This window comes from Sminthopsis crassicaudata, chromosome 4 (genome assembly GCF_048593235.1).
Source record: "Sminthopsis crassicaudata isolate SCR6 chromosome 4, ASM4859323v1, whole genome shotgun sequence".
Classification (NCBI taxonomy): Eukaryota; Metazoa; Chordata; class Mammalia; order Dasyuromorphia; family Dasyuridae; genus Sminthopsis; species Sminthopsis crassicaudata.
Window position 1 is genome coordinate 28676211 of NC_133620.1, and position 18631 is coordinate 28694841.

The following is an 18631-nucleotide window of genomic DNA, read 5'->3' on the forward strand; positions in this document are numbered from 1 at the left end:
GCTCATTTCACTCAGGATCAGTTTATGTAAGTCTCTCCAGACCGTTCTAAAATTATTCTCCTGATCATTTCTCATAGAACAATAATATTCCATAATATTCATATACTATAATTTATTCAGCTATTTTCCAACTGAAGGGCATCCACTCAGTTTCCAGTTTCTTGTCACTACAAAAAAAGGCTGCCACAAATGGTTTTGCACATGTTGGGTCCCTTTCCTTCCTTTAAGATCTCTTTGGGATATAAACCCAATAGAAACACTGCTAGGTCAAAGGGTATGCACAGTTTGATAACTTTTTGAACATAGTTCCAAATTGCTCTCCAGAATGCCTGCACCCATTCACAACTCCACCAACAATTAGTGTCCCAGTTTTCCCATATTCCCTCCAGCATTCGTCCTTTGAACTCAATATTCTAAAGCCTTGCTTGCTTGCTTCTGGGATGCCAGTGGAAGTACACTGTCTACTTGTCATCTTTTACTCTGGTCACATAACCAGCTTATTTTTCTAATAATGATTCCTTGATGACATCTTTTATTCTTGTTCCTTTTCATGGCAACATACTGATCATGTGATGTGACCTGCTCAACCCCGCCCCTACCCCTGTATGCCTCTCTATTGTCCTTTCTGTAATGATAATTTTTAAGTTTTTAGAAGCTACTATATTTCATGTCTCACTCCCATGCAGCAGCTACAATTTAGGTCCATTAATAAGAAAAGGAGTAGGATGAATCATTCTTCCCATTTCTTGGCAGAAATGTGCTAGACTCGAGGCAAAAAGGAGGTTTACATTTCAGCACATGTTTTGCATAACTGTATTTGTTCCCCCCAAAAAATTTTTTTTTCTGAGGGGTGAGAAAATGAGGCTACTGAACAATAAATAAAAATAAAAATAAAAAAAATAAAAAAAAAAACAGAAAAGAGCAGAGTAAAGTTCAGAAGAGAACACAATTAGAGCAGTGTTGTAACTGCCATACTAAATTCTAATTAATTAGAAAAGCCCTAAGCTATATGGAGAAGGGAAAATAAGGCAGTGTAAATAAAAGAAATACACTGGTTCATATACGATCCTTCTTTTCCATTTTTATTGGAATATTGTACTATTTACATTTTATTAAATTCATAATAAGAAATTTATTTTTAAAACATTCTTATTGACTGATTGATTTATTGATTACTTATGTAAGTGTTATTCCCCAAGGGTGACAAAGGCATTTCTGTTTATTTCTATTTTCATCTTAATGCTCTCCAACATGCTCCCTTCCAAGCCCCATTCCTCCATGAGTACACCTTAGCATACAAACTTTTCTCCCCTTTTACCTTTTTTTTTTACTTTTGAATATGATGGTCAGATGTACCTCTGATCAAATTTATCTCTTTGTATTAGAAATTCTGTCTTCTTGGTTTTTGCTTAAACATTGAGCATTTGTGTATAATTATATTAAACTATAGGTTTTGCTACTGGTTCTTTAGTTGGATTTTATCTTCTATGAACTTCTGGTTATCTCAATTTCTAATCTTCCTTCATTTTAAGAATCTTCTGTGATATCTAACTTGGTACATATAATGTAGCATTTAATAGTATATATGAAAGCTTTCTTTCCCTAAAATTTTTATTTTAAGAGCCTTTTTTCAGCAGTTTCAGACACTTATCTGAAAACTTATAAAAAAATGCTACTGACCAGGGCAGCTAGTTGGTGTAATGGATAAAGCACAAGCCTTGGAGTCAGCAGGACCATATGCAATAAATATTAAAAGATAAAATCAACAAGACTCTATAACTGTTTGGATATGGGAGTATGAGATAGATAGAAGATTTGAGGATGGTGCCTAATTTGTCAGCCTGAGTAACTAGGAGGCTGGTGGTATACTTAAGTAAAGGGAAATTATGTTGAGTTTGGGACATGTTGAGTATAAGATGTCTATAGGACATTAGGTTCAGAATATTCATTAGGCTATTGCTTTGAGACTGGAAGACTAAGAAATAAGTTAGAACTAGATAGATAGTCATCACCATAAAGATGATAATTGAAACCATATAAAACAAGTGAAATAGGAGATGCAGAAGAAAAGCATCTAAGTGATGTGAGGAATATGGGAGGAAAAGAACTCTTTGAAAATGAGTTTTTTTCATTTTTTCAATGAAATATGAATTAGTTCTCAGGTGAGAGAGTAAAAGTGGGAAGCTTGAGGAATGATGAAAAAGTTTGGAAAAGCCACTAAGGTAAGAGGACTAAATTAGATGTAAAAGAATTAGATTTATCCAATTTGGGCAAAGCCAAGATTACAAAACATTCATTTAATTTGTGGTAGAGCCTGAACAGCTACATAATTGTCTCTACTTCAGCAGCACTTGTGCAGAAGCAATGGTGGCAGATAGTGGGAATAATCCAAAACTGGAGTTTGTCAGGGAAGATCTTCAGGAGAATGAAGCATTGAGGAAAACACTTAAATCTCTGTGGTCATCAGATTTTTGTTCAAAGTTTCATAATCTTTGAAGGTTCTATAAACTTTTTAAATTTCTTTTGGTAGTATTGGGTATGGCCATGTGAATTACTAAAATGATTGGTAGTTATCTGTTTTGACATTTATTGGGTAGTGGTTCTGTTTTGTCTTGAATACCTCCAGGAATATAATAGACTTCGCCTTTGTTTTCAGCCAATGAAATACTACCTTAATATAGCCCAGGAAAATGTTTGTCCCAAATTTGCATAGTGTTGAGAAAACTCTATTGGATACCATCCAATTACACTGAAATCTGAATAGTAGGCATTCATCCAATTAGTCTTTGCTGTTTTCATGGAAAGGACAGACCATTTGGAGGGATTATATATCTCTTCAGTGTTTGAGAGCTTGATGTAATCAGCATTGTCATCCCATAATAGGAGCATCTCAATGACTTCACTACCCACAAGTGTCTGCTCTGAGTTTCCTCCTTTATAGTAGTGACAAATGCACTAGCAGGCATACATCTTAGTTTGTTTTTATATCAGAATGTTTTTGGACAACATTATTGTTATGCCTTCTAACGAATCTTGAATAATTTTGCTTGTGGATTGGAGAATACAGCTTTTGTTCCATAAATGCATTTTCACACTAAACAAATAGTAAGCACAGGAAGATTCAATTTTTAAAAATATATTTTCAGTTAATTGTGGAAAGAGTAAAGATGTGATTCATTGCTATCTTGTCACTTAGGAAAGCTTTTCTGTTCCTTCCGGATACCCACATCCAGGATTCCCTTAATTCATGTGTAAAAAGTTCTTATAAAACATTTTGTTATAGATGGGAATATAATTCACTAGTTATTGATATTTTCTCAATTATTCTTTTTTACTATTTAGTGTAGATTCATTTTTCCATTTCTTTTGTATCTTCCCTTTCTTTAGAGACCTTTTATGTGTATGTATACCCTCACAATAGTGCACCCCTAATGTTAGATACTTAGTCCTCTTAATCTGCTTTTACTGTCCGGTGCCTCTCTTTTTCCTGCCTCCTATGCCACATCTGGTACTGTGATTTTTAGAGTTCAGGGATGATTCCATTGCTGTACATAGAGAAAAGTCATGGGTTTTTTTAGATCTTTCCCATTTTCTTCCTGATGGTATTTCTTCCATTTTTGTCTGTAAATGCTTTTGGAATGACTTTGGTAATGGTTGGATATCTTCTCAAATTTTCTTTAGTTTTTTACTTTTTCTCTATACCTGATACTTATAATTGCTCGCCATCTTTTTTAAGTAGGAATTTCTAGATGAGTTTCTTTTCTTTTTTTTAAAGCTGTTTTATTTTCAAATGAGTTTTGTTTTCTAATCTGGTATTACCTTGATGACTGTTTTTCTCTGTTCTCTCTTGATGACAGTTTGCTGGGCTCCTTTGATGTTTTGTGGCTATTATTATTATTATTTTAATTTACAAAGCATATGTATGGGTAATTTTTCCAACATTGACCCTTACATAACCTTTTGTTGCAAATTTTCTCCTCTTTCCCCCTACTCCCTCTCCTAGCTGGCAGGTAGGTGGCTATTAATTTACATTGATTAAACTTAAGGATAGAACTGTTACAGTAGGTATGGGCATCATTTCTGTTATTCATTTTCCTTCTATTTTGAGTCCTTAGCTCTCAATCCTTTTCCTTCAGGAGGATTATCTTTTCTTTTGCAATTTGTCTTCAACTTCTCTCTATATTTAGTCTTCTTCATAGGTCCAAATCCCTCAAATTGCCTTTGCTGTTTCTTTCTTTTGGCTATTATTTGGTTTATCATCCTCTTTCTTGCTTCCCCTTCTTTTGCCTTTCACAGAGGATGAAAGCAGAATCTGTACCTCATATTTCTCCTCAAGTTTTGATCTGTGGCCTTCACAAATTCAAATGACATTTACAATTTCCTTTTTGTCTTCTACTACTTTCTGACTCAGCAAAGTGGGAAGTAGGATTTGAATACTTTGTGATTATGTTCCTAAACAGCTTTACAGATTCATTGAGAATTTCAGATAGTGATTCAAGGGATCAACAGAATTCCACCTGATTCTAGAAAAAAATTTCAGAGATTTCTAAACTGTGTAACTGTGCTGGTCATTCTCATTCTCATCATCTTCCTATTATCCCATACTTCATCCTTAATCACTAGATTCTGTTGCCTATTCTAATTCTAATATTCTAATAGCCTATTAGTTCACTTGCTAGACATTTCCAAACTGTAGAGTATGAAACTCCACCATCCCCTTTGAGCTTCGTTTAAATGTTGCCTTCCCATTATATTTTAAACTCTTACAACTAGAGATTATCTTGCTTCCTTATATTTGTATTCCTTGTGGTTGGCATGGTGCCTTTTTTTTTTTTTTTTTTTTTCATTCTCACTGCTGAAGATTCTCATTGAATATCTATTTAGCCATGACATATATAGTCTCCTTTCAAATCACTTCTCCGGAGCCTCAGACTCTCTGAACCAAGTTCTTTAAAAGATTGTTAGTGATCACAAGGTTTTGCAGGGTGAATGTTGGAAGCTATCATTTCATGTATTTGAAAAACAAAATAGTATTTTTTTTTAAATCTTTAAATATTATTATGATGAAAACGCCACAGAGATGAGTCAGCCAGGTATTGATGAGGCACTTTAATTGTGTTTTCTCTTTGTCCTCAAGCCATTCCCAGGCTAATGGGGATAAATGAATATAATTTTATATATGTGATATACAAAGTAAATAAGATTCTTTTAGAAGGAAGGTTTTAATTGAATCTTAAACAAAACCAGAATGTATAGTTAAGAAGGGGAAGTATGCAATCCTGGGGAAGAAGCAGACTTGGGAGATGAAGTATCCTTTAAGGGAGAGCTAATGTCACTGGGTCTAAGCATGTGTTCAAGGAAGGAAGTGGTAAAGGGACAATGACCATAGGAAAGGAGCCAGGGCAGCTAGGTGGCGCAGTGGATAGAGCACCATCCTTGAATTCAGATGAAAGGAGCCAGGGCTTTCAATGCTTTAAATGTATGTTTTTGGTTTGCTCTTGGAGGTTAGGTTTACCATTAAGGAGAGTGACATGATTTGATCTTTAGAAAAAAACACTTTGGCACCTGAATGGAGGACAGATTGTCATGAAAGAATTTAGAAAGGAAGGCTTATTGAAAAGATACAGGCATGAAAAGATGGGGGCCCCACACCTACATTGCTGCCATTGTTCTCGAAGATGACCATGAAAATCAGGGGGTTGATGCTATGACATGCAAGTGAATTGAATTTGGGCAAGAGAGAGCTGTGCAAATCACCAGTCTTACTCTCCACTCCAGAGTTGTCTCCTGTGAGTCAAAGAATATGCAGTTTTATTGCTCCATGGTGCTCATTCCAAATTGTTCCCAGATTTTTAGGACCACTTCATAGCTCTACCAATAGTGCATTGTTTTAAATACTTCAAACAGCATTTTTTAAAGGGTCACTATGTTAGGTACTGTACTAAGATCTGGGAATATTAGTAGAAGGATAAACAGCCTCTGGCTTCAAAGAGCTTACATATAAATAAAGACGTGAAAGGAAGCTAAAAGGGGCAGAGAAATGAACCTGCCCTACCTCATGAACTGCTTCAAAAGGAATTAGACTTGATTGACTTAAATTACCTTCTAAAAGGAGCCATCCAATCAGATCCAATTCATATGCAAGTTTATTCTGTGTTCTAGAAATTTTGGCATTTGTTTTCTTCTATTCCGGAATTCTCCATTCAGTATAGTATGGAGCTGACTGAATTCTCAAGAGCTCTGCCAGCAGGTCCTACTAGGTTGGAAAAGCTTTGAGTATCAGACTGCTATATCCCCATTTATGTGTCTATAATCCAACCTAGCTGATTTTGGGATTACTACCAATTTGGTTACAAGATGATGAAATTTTTGGTCATACCAACTCTGTAAGCCATCATCAAAGGAGTGGAGGATTTGGAACGGGAAAGGACAGTACCCATTGACAATCACAGATGGTAAAAATATTGAGAATATATTGCCTGCTCTCATTTTTTTGAACTCTGGTGTAGACAAAGGACCTGATTTTATTTCTCGTTATGTCCATCTAAGAACTTGTGCTTTGCATGTGGTAGATGCTTAATAAATGTTGTTGATGTAGCTAACTCTACTTACAGCTTTGTAATTCATACTTCTTCATAAAGATGATGGCAGCAAGTGTCTGAACCAGAAAGAAAACTGAAGAGTCTTAGTCTTAACCCCTTATTTGCATCATTTGATTATATTCCTACTACTTATTATTCTATAACTTAAATGAGTTGTAATTCTTTTGTCTTAAGTCCTTTTGAATTTATTTTGCTTTCTGTTTTATCTTTGTTTCTAGACCAGTTGATTCCTGTGGATATTTCAATTATTGGCTGATAATGGAAATACATTAAATAAAAGAAGCAAATTCTACTCTGCTGCAATAGAAACATTCTCAGCCTGCCTCCTGACCGTGTTCTCCAGTTGTGGGCAGGAAGAGTGACAAAGATCTCTTAATTGAAGAGAAGAAACATCATTTGGGAAACTTTTTCTCCTCCATATTTCTGCATTTTAATTTTGTTTTCACTTTGTGAATGGTCAACATTGAAGAAGCAGACAACGCTGGAAGCATTCCACTCCCAGTTTAGAATTGAACACAAGTGTTATCCAGAATCTCTTTCCAAAGCAGAGCAAGTTTCTGCTGCATTGTTTCTATCCCAAAGCAGTTCAAGATCCTAAGGCTACAGTAGACACACTCACATACACATACACTTTTTTTTAGCAGCTGTATGATTGGGGATAATGAAATTAGTATTTTAAATGCCCTCTCATGTGGATGTTTCTCACTTGAGTTGATTCTCCAAGTTCACAATTTTCTTTTACTTTAAAATCATTTTTTCTCTGCTACCTACCCTTTCCTAACATACGATGATGACATTTGTTTTGCTAGCCATGACCTTGCTATGAATAGCATTGGTACCAACTCTCTAGATCCTCATGTACTATCTGCTTCAGCAACAACATAGTGTCCACCCTGAAGGCAGGTGAATGAGCTGAACAGAGGTGTGTGGTTCCCCCCTCCCTTTTTTTAAATGTAACCAGACACTTTTTTCTGTTCTCCCCTTCCCCCTTCCCCCTTTATTTGATTAAGTGTGAGAAACAGAGTAGTTTAAAATGAGCAACTGAGGGGGCAGAGGGCTGGTCAGCACAGGGCGTGGCTTTTGGTGCCTCGCATAGGCGTGCTGCTGCCCAGGCCACCCCAGCCCCTCTTGACAGAAGGATAAGAAGACCCAGCTGGGCCATACATACGGAGTTGGAGGACCAGGACCACAGAGGTTACACTCTGGGGTAAATATTCTCCATGTCCCTGACTCTTTAAAAAAAGGCCTGTGAATGTGCATGTGTAAGTGGGTATCCAATTTGGGAGGCAGCTTCAATGTATCTGCAGGCAGGGTGGGCTGCAGAAACAGATTGAATTCTCTAGGGAAAGACATTGAAGGCAGCAGGACATGAGTTTCCTGGGGGATAAATCTGTGCCTTGGAGCTTTCTTCTGCTAATTCTTGTAGTGTTCACAAGGAACCCTTCATCTTCCTTTCATGTTGTCAGAACCTGGCAGGCCTAAGGAATGTCTTGTCTTGTTTGTCAGATCCTGGCCATGAGGTTTGATGCCTCCTCACCTTGCTGAAGAGAGACACTGGACCTAAATGGCGCAGCATGACTTCGTCCCTGCTTGGCTTAATTTCTCCACGCCACAGTCAGCTAAGGTACAATTCTTGTTTCCTCATCTCTGAAGCCAAACTTTAATTTTCCTTCCTCTTAGTTAATTATAAACCCAACTCTAATCAGATTTACTGTTTTTCCTTCTCTGTTTACATTTTATGAGCTACTTTGCACTATTAAAAATAAAACTTTACTAACATAAGATGCTGGAAGCCTAGTTAGATAGCACTCTGTTGAGAAAAGATTTAGAGATGTTAGTGGACCTCAAGTTTGGTTTGAGTCAGCAGGGTGATAGGGAAGCCAAAACAATGTAAGGATTCAGTCATTAAACATATATTTATTAAATATCTACATAATGTAGGGTACTGTGTTGTATGGTGGGATATGGTTACAAAATGAAACAATTTTTACTTATGGGAGATTACATTCTAATGGGAAAGACAAGTACATGTGTGCTAAATATACATAAAGTAAATATATACATGCAATAAATACAAATATATGCAATATTAGGAAAAAATTTGTATAGAAGGTAGCACTTGAGCTGCATCTTAAAAGAAAGAGATGATTGAGAGTTTTAGACATAGGGGACACCTGGGTCAGAGGAATGGTGATTGGAGCCAGACGCAGTGTAGTATATCAGAGACAATGCCAGGCGGTTGCAAGACAGAAAACAACATCCAGACAATCTGTAAAGGTTGATTGGGACCAGGTAGAGCAGAGAAGTTTTATGTCTGATCCTGGAGTTAATAGGGAGCCACTGGAATTGATTTGAGTCAGGGAATAACATAGAACTGTGCTTAAGGAAAATAACTTTGGCAACAATGTAGGGTGGAATGGAGTGGAAGAGACCTCAAGTAGGGAAACCATTGAGGCAGCCCTTGCATGAAGTTAGGCATCCAGGTGTTGTAGTGGATAGAGGCCCAAGCTTGCAAACAGGGAGACCTGGGTTCAAAACCAGGCTCAAGCACACACTAATGACCCTGGCCAAGGCACTGATCCTCATTGTGCCTTGGTTTCCTCATTTGTAAGATGGGGATGATAATTCCTACCTCCCAAGAAAATTGTGAGGGTAGAATGAGAAATTTGATAAGCATTTTCCAAACCCTCAGGGGTCATATAAATGCTTATCATCATTATCATCCTCATTGTCATCATTTGTATATGAGCTGATGAGAATCTGAAGTGATAGCTGTGAGTGGAGAGAAGAGATCAGAATGTAAGAAATGTCTTGGGGGAGATGGGTTGGCAACTAATTGGATTTGTGGCGTGAGCAAAAGTGAGAAATTTATAGATGATAAAAAGTTTGTAAACTTGGATGACTAGAAGGGTTGTGGTACCTTTGATAAGAACATAGGGAAGTTTGGAAGAAGGAAGTATTAAGTGAGGGGGAGATGATAATTTCATGTTGAAATGTCTAATAGGCAGTCAGTGATATGAAACTGAATCTCAGAAAAGAAACCAACTAAATATATGGGAATCATCTACATAGAATAGTGAAAATGGATGGGCTTAAAGAAAGAATGTCCTAGGATGGAAGAGCCGAGGCCCCAGGGCAGAACCTTGAAGTACTTCAAATGGGAACAGTATCTAGATGATGAATCAGCAGAAGGAACAATCAGAGAGTTAGGAGGCAAACTAGTGGTAATATGAAAATCCACAGAGGGGAGAGAATTATCTAGGAAAAAAGTGTGATCAACAGGTATCTGGTAGGATAGGGAAGATTAAAATTGAAAAAAGACCCTCAAATGCAGCAGTTTACTAATCCCTGGTAGTTTGGAAGAGGTGGGAGGAGTGTTTAAGGAGTCTTTGGTGTAAGTCTGCCAAGCCCTTTTCAGGGCTACTCTTCTACCATTGGTGTCCACTTGTCACCCAAATCTTAGCTAGGACACCAAGAAGCTGTAGTACAGCAGCCACACCTGAATAAAATTTTCAGCAGACAGGCTACACCAGGCTGAGAGTAACTACCATGCCTCGGACCCATTAGTGACTTAGGTGGGGTGTCTTCTCCAAGCACGTGAAGACTTCCCCCCAGTACAATTGGGCACGAGAACAACTTGGTCCAACAGTCATGAAGCACTCCAAGCATGGAACTTTATAGAACTTGATTAGACATGGAAGACACCAAGGTCAACCACTGCTTCCTGGGCTATCACCAATCATCCTGACTCTTGTCCTGCCACTGGATTTCAGAGGCCAGGTGGGGAGACTGACAACTTGATGCAGTTCTGCCTTGCATAAATCCAATTTTTGTATGTCCTTGGTGGTCTTCAAAAATGAAAAATAAAAATGATAATCTAGAAAGGAACATTTTCAGATTGCAAAGGATTGAGGAACCAGTTAGAGGAAAAGAAATATCATTTTAAAAGAATTTGATTGAAAAAGAGGAGAGATAAAGAGTGAGCCTGTGGGAATAGTCTAGTGGAAGGTTTAGTGAGACTTTTTTAAATATGGGGAAGACTGGAATATCTTTGTAGATAGTAGGGAATGATCTCCGAGAAAGGAGACGGGAACATGCAGAGATACTGAAAGTGTTTACCATTTTCTTCTTCAGGGGATTAAGGCAAATTGAGAGTAAGGGGCTTTTCCCAAGGTCACACAGCTAGTAAGTATCTGAGGCCAGATTTTTAACTCAGTTCTTCCAGGCTCAATGTTGTAGCCACTAAGGATGCGTCCAGCAGTATGATTTGGTCAGGGTCATACTGCTAGTAAATGCCAGTGGCTGATTTGAACCCAGGTGTTCCTGATTCCAAGTCCATTGATTTATGTCCAGTGTCACCTAATTGAGCTTAAATAACTTGCCAAAGGTCTCACAGGTAGTGAGTGTTACATGTCCAAGGCCAGATTTGAACTTGGGTCTTCCTGACTTTAGAGTTGGTGCTTTTTCCCACTGTGTCATCTTGTTTCTCTCCTTGTTTGTTTGTTTTTAACATGAATTTTTTTCAACTCTGTAACCATACCCTGTGGGATACTTGGTATAGCAATAAATCTATAAGATTTTTTTTTTAACTGCATTTCCAAGGCACATTTGAATGTGCCTTAGAAAATGAACTCCTGTCAATACTCAGTGAGCTTCACATTTATTTGTATGGATTTACTTTTCTATTTCCTCTTGGATTTTGTTGTTAAAAAATGTTTTGATAATTTTGCTATATTTTCCTCTTTTTTTTTTTTAATCATCAACTAAAAAGGGATGGTTCTATGGTGAGAGAATGGAAAGAAATATAATCAAAATAGAAATTGACAAAAATATTAAAAATTTTAAGCAAGTTTTATATTTTGGCCCATAGCTGCAGCTCATTAAGATATTTTAGGATTATAGGTGAATTAACATGTTGTCCATTTCCAATTTTTTGTCATCTTCAAATATCAGAAGTATGCTATGTAGGGTTTCATCCCAGTTGATAACAAGGATAATTAGATCTGAGCCATCATAGAGGCCTGTTAGTAAATATCTCCAGTTTCCCACTGGTGACTAATGTTACTTTTTGAGCCAATTTGTTTTGAATCTCCTTGACAATATTATCATCTTGCCTGCATTTCTCTTATCTTATTCATGGAGATGTTTTCCACACATCTAATTCACTTATGACTGTATCATTCATTTGAAAGATATAGTCAGTACAGTAATCCTATCTGTAAAAGAATAAAGTTAATCTGACCTGTTCTTTATGGGGTTAGACTAGCTGCTTTCCTTTTTGAAATGTTTGGAAATATCCCTTTATTGTAGTCTATGAAACTAATTTTGTTTTCCATGGTCTTTTAAAAATGTTCAGTGCTTTGTCAGTCACATTTAACAAGTTCTTTCAGACTCCTAAGCTACAGCTTTCCAACATTGGGTGACTGAAATTCATAGAGAACCACTAGGGACTCTAGTAGAGTTTTCATTCCACATTAGCCATTATTGTTCTATCCTTTCCATTTTTCATATCATTCTCCTTGCTTTTAGATATTATTTATCATTTTAAGGAAAATTGTTTATCCATATGCTTCCTGATGTTTTTTAAAAGGAATGGATGGGTATTATTATATCTTGTCAGAAACTTTTTTTCTTCATCTTTATTGATATATAATAAAAGATTTTGTTGTTCTTGTTATTAATATGATCAATTATATGTATAGTTTTCCTGATACTGAACTGGCCCTATATTCCTGACACAACTGCAAAAATAATAAGCCAACTTGGAATGTATTGCTTCAGTCTCCTTGTAAATATTTTATTAATAAATTTCATATATCTATATTCTTTGGGGAAGTTGGTCTATAGTAGTGTCATATTCAAATAGAAAATGGATCTTTGCAGTCCACATATTGACTTCAAAGACTACAAATTAACATTATCTGTATTTTGTTGTATTTTTATTTATTTTGATAAGCATTTTCCAGTTACATTTCAATCTGGTTCAAGATATACTTGGAAGTTTTGCAGTCTAAGAGATTGACATTTTTGGTCTATAGTTTTCTTTCTCTGTTTTGACTTCCTGGTTTAGGTATCAAGACCATATTTGTGTCATAGAAGGAATTTGGTAAGATCTCTTTCTTATTTTTTTCAAAAAGTGTATGTGGTATTGGAATTGTTTTATAAAATATTTGATAGAATTTGGTGGTCCTGAGATTTTCTTTAGGGGTTCATTTATGATTCATTCTTTTTCTAAGATAGGATCATTTAGTACCTGTTTCTTGTGTTAATTTGGGTAATTTATATTTTTGCAAATCTTCATTTAGATTGTCAATTTGACATACAGGCAGTTCTAGCTTTCATGTAAATTTATATTATGCAAATTTGACTTTTTCCAGAAAAAATTGTGAAAGAAATTGGCATTCCAAAAAAAAACTGTTAATTTTACTATACTGTACTGTACACTCTCTCCACTGTTGCTTGTGCCTTTAGAGAAAGTGCTCCACTCTTCTACATATTCTCCATGGCCTCCTACCCTCCTTCAACTCCTATCTCCTCTCACCCTTCATCCCCACAAAAAAAGCCCCTCCAAGTGAAAGCAAAAACTGCAGACCCTGCTTGTCCATCCTGCCCACATGTCAATTTTTTTCTGCATTTCTCTTCATCTGTCTGTGCTGATATACTGTGTGTCTGTTGTCACCTTTTCTATCCTGTCTTTATCCATGTCTGCCTCCCAGGTTGTTCTTGGTTCAGTCAGAACCCTGTGTGACTGGCCTCAGCTCCTGTGTATGTTCCTCCTCCTGCTCTCATTTTTCACTGTGTGTCATATCCCTTCCTATTTCTCTCTGGGCATGTTCACATTATAGAAATAATAGAAATCTGCTGAATGATCTTTTTGTAAAGCAAGAACTGTCTGTATCATAGGGTCCAATAAGCTATTAATTTCTTTTGTTTCTTCATTATTAGTGAATTCACTTTTCTTTTTTGATATTGGTAATTTGTTTTTTTAATCAACTTATTTCCTCCCCTCCCCCCAAAAAAGCTTCTGATTTTATTGACTCAGTTTTTTGCTTTCAAATTTGTTCATCTCCTTTGTCAGAATTTCTGTTTTGGTGTTTAATTGGGAATTTTTAATTTGTTGAGTTTTCTGAGGTGGTTTTTGTTTTTTGGTTTGTTTGTTTTGTTTTGTTTTGTTTTGTTTTAGTTGCATCCCTAATTCCTTAATCTGCTCCTCTCTTCTATTGATGAAAGCATTTAAAAATATAAAGTTTCCCCTGTTGCTTCAGCTGTTTCCCAGAAATTTTCAGTACACTCATTTTTGTTATTATCTTTAATAATCATTTCTTTGATTTGTCCTTTGATCTGCCTTTTTTTTTTTAAAGAATTAAGTTATTTTCCAGTTAATTTTTATTTTAATCTTTGCTTCAAAAACCTTTTATTGAATGTAATGTCAGTAAAAGGTGCATCTGATATTTTTGCTATTCTGCATTTATGAGGTTATTGTGACCTAATATATGGTCAGTTTTTGTAAAGAGCTAAAAATAGGTATCTTCTCTTCCTATTTTCTATTCTCATTCACTATTCTCTATAGAGGTTTATCATATCTAACTTTTCTGAAATTCTTTACAACTTTTTAACTTCTTGATTATTGTTTGTTTTAATTTATTTTAATCTGAGAGGGAATAAGTTGTGGTCCCTTATAATTTCACTGTCTGTTTCTAAAGAAATAGGACTTCTTTAATAATTTAACTAAGACACCATTATGAAATCTTTATTGTATTAATTTATTATCTATGGTAACTTAGGAAAATGAAGTTTCCCTGCTTATCTTTTTTATTTAGATCTGGTTTTGTTTTTGCTTTGTCTGAGATCATAGTGGCTTACCCTTCCTTTTTTACTTAGCATAATAAATTCTGTTCTAGCTTTTGATTTTAAATCTGTATGTGTCTTTCTATTTCTACATGGGGTTTTTTGGTTTTCTGTTCTTTGGTGTTTTTTTTTTTTGTTTTGTTTTGTTTTTGTTTTGTTTGTTTGGTTTTTTTTTTTTTTTTTTTTGGTAAATTTCATTTTGTTGGATTCTGGTTTCTAATCCATTTTGCTACCTTCTATTTTTTCTGTGATTTCATCCTGTCTTCTTATATTTGAAAATTAAAATACACTGAGAGACGGTGTTCTGTTAAGAGCAACCTAATAAACTGGGTCAGCGGCCTCTGTAGGTGATCTAAGATCCCAAGCTAAGGTTCACTAGGGCTTAATGTAGTTTTGAGGAGTACAGAGTTAAGTAAGTGGAAGACACCACAGTTGTTTACAGGGTAGACAACATCATGGGGATGGGAGCAACATGATTGGTTACATCTGTGTCATTAAAGAATGTTTGATTGATTTGTGAAACCCATCTGCATTCTGAGGATATTGTTAGTGGACCAGAGTAGCAGATTCCCTGGCTCCTAGGAGTCCTAGGAAATTAGGGAGATAAGAGCTCCTAATTGTTCAAGGGCAGACTAAGATGGACAATACATGTCTTGGAGCTAGCTTCAGGACTTAAAGACCTGGGATCTTAGTATTTTCTTAGGAGCTGAAGATTTTTCCCACTAATTAGAACTTTAACTCAGGGGAAACTGATTTTTTTTAAATCAACTCAAAGACTTTAAAAGTTGGTTTGAACAATTGTACAGAATGGAGTCAATTATATAATAGAATATATTTTAAAATGATAGAGGAGCAATTACTTAATGTTTTAAGTTATAATTACTGTATATTTTCCTCCATCCTATTATACTTTTCTTTCTCTTTTTTTTTTCTCTCCTATCCCTTTTTTAAAATTCTTATTTTTTTTCTGACTACTGCCTGCCTTAATCTGACTTCCTCTTTATTCCTCTCTCCATTTCTCTTCTACTTTTCTGTTGGATAAGAAGAATTTATGTATTCGGTGGTGGGTGGATGTGTTTGTATTCTTCCTTCTTTTAACCACTTCAAGAACGGTGAGATGATTCAGGTATTTCCTGTGCCCCTTTCCACTATGTTTTTTTCCAATGTATACTCTTCTTTGTGCATTTCATTTATGTGAAATCTTTTTCCCCATGCCTCCCCATTCTTCTTCAGAGGTCATCCAAACGCAACAGAACTTCTATGAATCTTCATGATTGATACAGCTCTATGGGGATACTTTTCATTCTCCATATAAGGATATAAACAGTTCAGCCTTGTTTTGGTTCCTTAAGATTGATCACTTATGTTTACCTTTTCTTGCTTCTCTTGATTGCTTTGTTTCTGTGTCAGATATATTTATGACTGCTCAGCTTTATTCTTTAAATCAACAGTGCTTGAAAGTTTTCTTTTTCTGGGGTTTTTTTCCTCTTTGTAGGATTATACTCAGTTTTGATGGATGCATTATTCTTGGTTGTAAGTCTAGATCCTTTGCCTTCTGGAATTTTATTCCAAGCTCTCCCTTTCTTTATGATGGTGGTAGCTAAATCTGGTGTAAGACTAAAGATTTTGAAAGCTGCTTGAGGTTAAAAGTGCCAGGCCTAAGGGCAGTTGGTGGCACAGTGGATAGAGCACCAGCCTTGAATTCAGGAGGACCTGAGTTCAAATCTGGTCTCAGACACTTAACACTTCCTAGCTGAGTGACCCTGGGCAAGTCACTTAACCCCAGCCTGGGAGGGGAGGAGGAGTGCCAGGCCTAGAATCAAGAAGACCTGAGTTCATATCTGGCCTCGGACTTACTATATAACCCTGGGCAATTAACTTAAGTCTCTCATCTGTAAAATAGGGGTGATAATAGCATCTATCTCCCAGAGTTGCCATAAGAATCAAATGACTTAATAATAATGATGATGACAGCTAACATTTATAGTGTTTACTATGTGCCAGGCACTGTGCTAAGCACTTTAAAATTATTATTTATTGTTCTTCAACAACGCTTGAATTATTTCTTTCTCTCTCCTTGTGGTACTTTTCTTTTGACCTGGGAAGTCTGGGTTTTGGCAGTAATATTCCTGGGAGGTTTCATTTTGGACTTTCTTTTAGGAAATTTTTTTTTTTTTCCTTTCAGGAAGTAACTGATGAATTCTTTACATTTTTACTTGGTTCTAAGATAACTATGTTTTTATTTTAAGATTTCTTGAAATATTACCTTTTTGTTCTGAGCTTTTAGGTTATTCATTGTTAAATTATCTCTCCTCAGACTTTCCCAGGTCAGTTGATTTTTTTTCTTTGAGATACTTCACCAATATTTACTGCTACTACTTCTCTTCTTCCTCCATCATCTTTATCTTTATCATTTTCTTTTTTGTTGTTTCTTGATGTCTTATGGCTTCCATTTTGCCAATTTTGCTTCTCACAGAGTTACTTTTCAGCAAGTCTTTATTCCTCTTTTTTCAATCTGTTAATTGTTTTCCTATCTTTTGCTTTTATTCCCATTTTTCCCCCCTAGTGTTCTGTTTTTTAAATAATTTTTACCTTTTTTTTTTTAATTATTAACTCTTGCTTTCTCTCTCCTAGGAATTCTTGTTGGGTTTGTGTCCAATATGCATTTTTTTTTTTTCCTTGAGGCTTTGTTTGTGCATTTTTTTCAATTTATTCTCTTCTTTGTGACTTAAGCTTCCTTGTTGTTAGAATAACTCTTTGTGGCCAGATTCTTTTGTTTGCTTGTTTTCTTCTAGCCTTCTTGACTTAACTTCATGTGAAGTCTGGCTCACTACACTTCTGGGAAGAAAATCTGGCCTGAACATTTGTTCTCTTATTTCCTGCTTCTAAGTCTACTACAAAAGGGATGTGATCTGAGTAGTGTCTAATGACTTTTCTCCTAGTGTGAGTTCTGTACATTCCTGAACCACATTTGGTTCTGATAGCTTTTCCTTGGTGGGAGTTTTAAGCAAACAGTAGCTTGTCTGAATCACTGTTATGTCATCTGTTGGGAGGTTCTTCAGAATCAGAGCAACTGAACTCTGGGATCCCCTGATTCAACTATAGACTGGAAATGAGTCCTGCCTTCTGCTCTTGGGTTCAGAGCTCCACAGCTAGTGTTTGCTTATCTCTTGCCCTGAATTTGTGGCCCAGAACTAAATAGTGAAAAACAGAATAGAATGGGTACCGCATGACACCATTCTAGTGTCCAGGACACTAGAATACTCCTGCTTGGACATCAGCTTCCATCTTCTGTGTCCCTGAACCATCCTTGGGTGGTAAAATGACTTACTGTCACTTTTTTTGGATGTCCTGTTCAGAATTTGCTTCCTCCTAAGAAGGATTTCTTTTTTGGCTTCGAAATTTTTTTCATATGATCCTCTTCTTTTCCCTGGGCTTGTCTTACCCTAAAGAATTTTGCCTGTCTTTTTTCTGAGGAAGTAAAGAATTTGACCCAGAGTCAGGAAGTTGTTGCTCAGTCATGGCCGAGTCTTCATGACCCCGCGGACCCCAGCACTAGAAGCTGGGGGACTCCTTGGCAAAGATACTGGGAATTTCACCATTTCCTTCTCTAGTGGATTCAGGCAATCAGAGATGAGGTCACTTGCCCTGAGTCACAACAACTAGTGAATATCTGAGGTTGGATTTGAGCTTGAGTATTCTTGACTGTAGGCTCTATCTACTAAAAGTCAGAAAATGTGAGTTCAAGTCTGGTATGAGAGTGCGTGACCTTGGACTGGTCATTTCTTACTGTCTCAGCCAGTTTCCTCATCTGTAAAATGGAGGTGAGAATAGCCCCCATTGTTCCCAGGTTTTGTAAACCTAAAGCTGTATAAATGTTAACTTTATTTGGACATGTTTTTTGGCAACAAGGAAGGACTTAATGACTAAAAAAAAATTTTTATTGAAAAGTAGAAAGCAAGAGTGGATGGGTAAGGGCTAGTTGTTAGAGAATATAGGAGGAGAAGGGATCAAAGATACAAGTTAAAAGGCTTTTCCAAGGTAAAGAGCTACAAATTTATCAGTGATAAAACAAAAGAGGCAAGAAGAATGAGAGTTGGGTCGTGGGACTTTAATGTGTAGAATAAAGGAGGAGAAAGGGATCTGCCAATAGATGTTATGGTCTGAGGTAGTAGTGTAGG

The 18631-nt window shown here is 36.2% G+C and overlaps 1 protein-coding gene across 5 annotated transcripts in view; it reads left to right on the top strand.

The window, feature by feature from the left end:
* GPBP1L1 (GC-rich promoter binding protein 1 like 1) overlaps window positions 1-18631 on the top strand; it is a 62747-nt gene that overhangs the window by 18540 nt on the left and 25576 nt on the right. For 3 of the 5 annotated variants that reach the window (XM_074266072.1, XM_074266071.1, XM_074266073.1), the window contains exons 2-3: window positions 6821-7809; window positions 8109-8226. In XM_074266072.1, the coding sequence (XP_074122173.1) occupies window positions 8167-8226 (60 nt within the window). In that variant the 5' untranslated portion in view covers window positions 6821-7809; window positions 8109-8166. Of the gene's footprint in view, window positions 1-6820; window positions 7810-8108; window positions 8227-12672; window positions 12709-18631 lie in introns of all 5 variants that reach the window. The other 2 variants (XM_074266070.1, XM_074266069.1) reach the window with 1 other exon arrangement.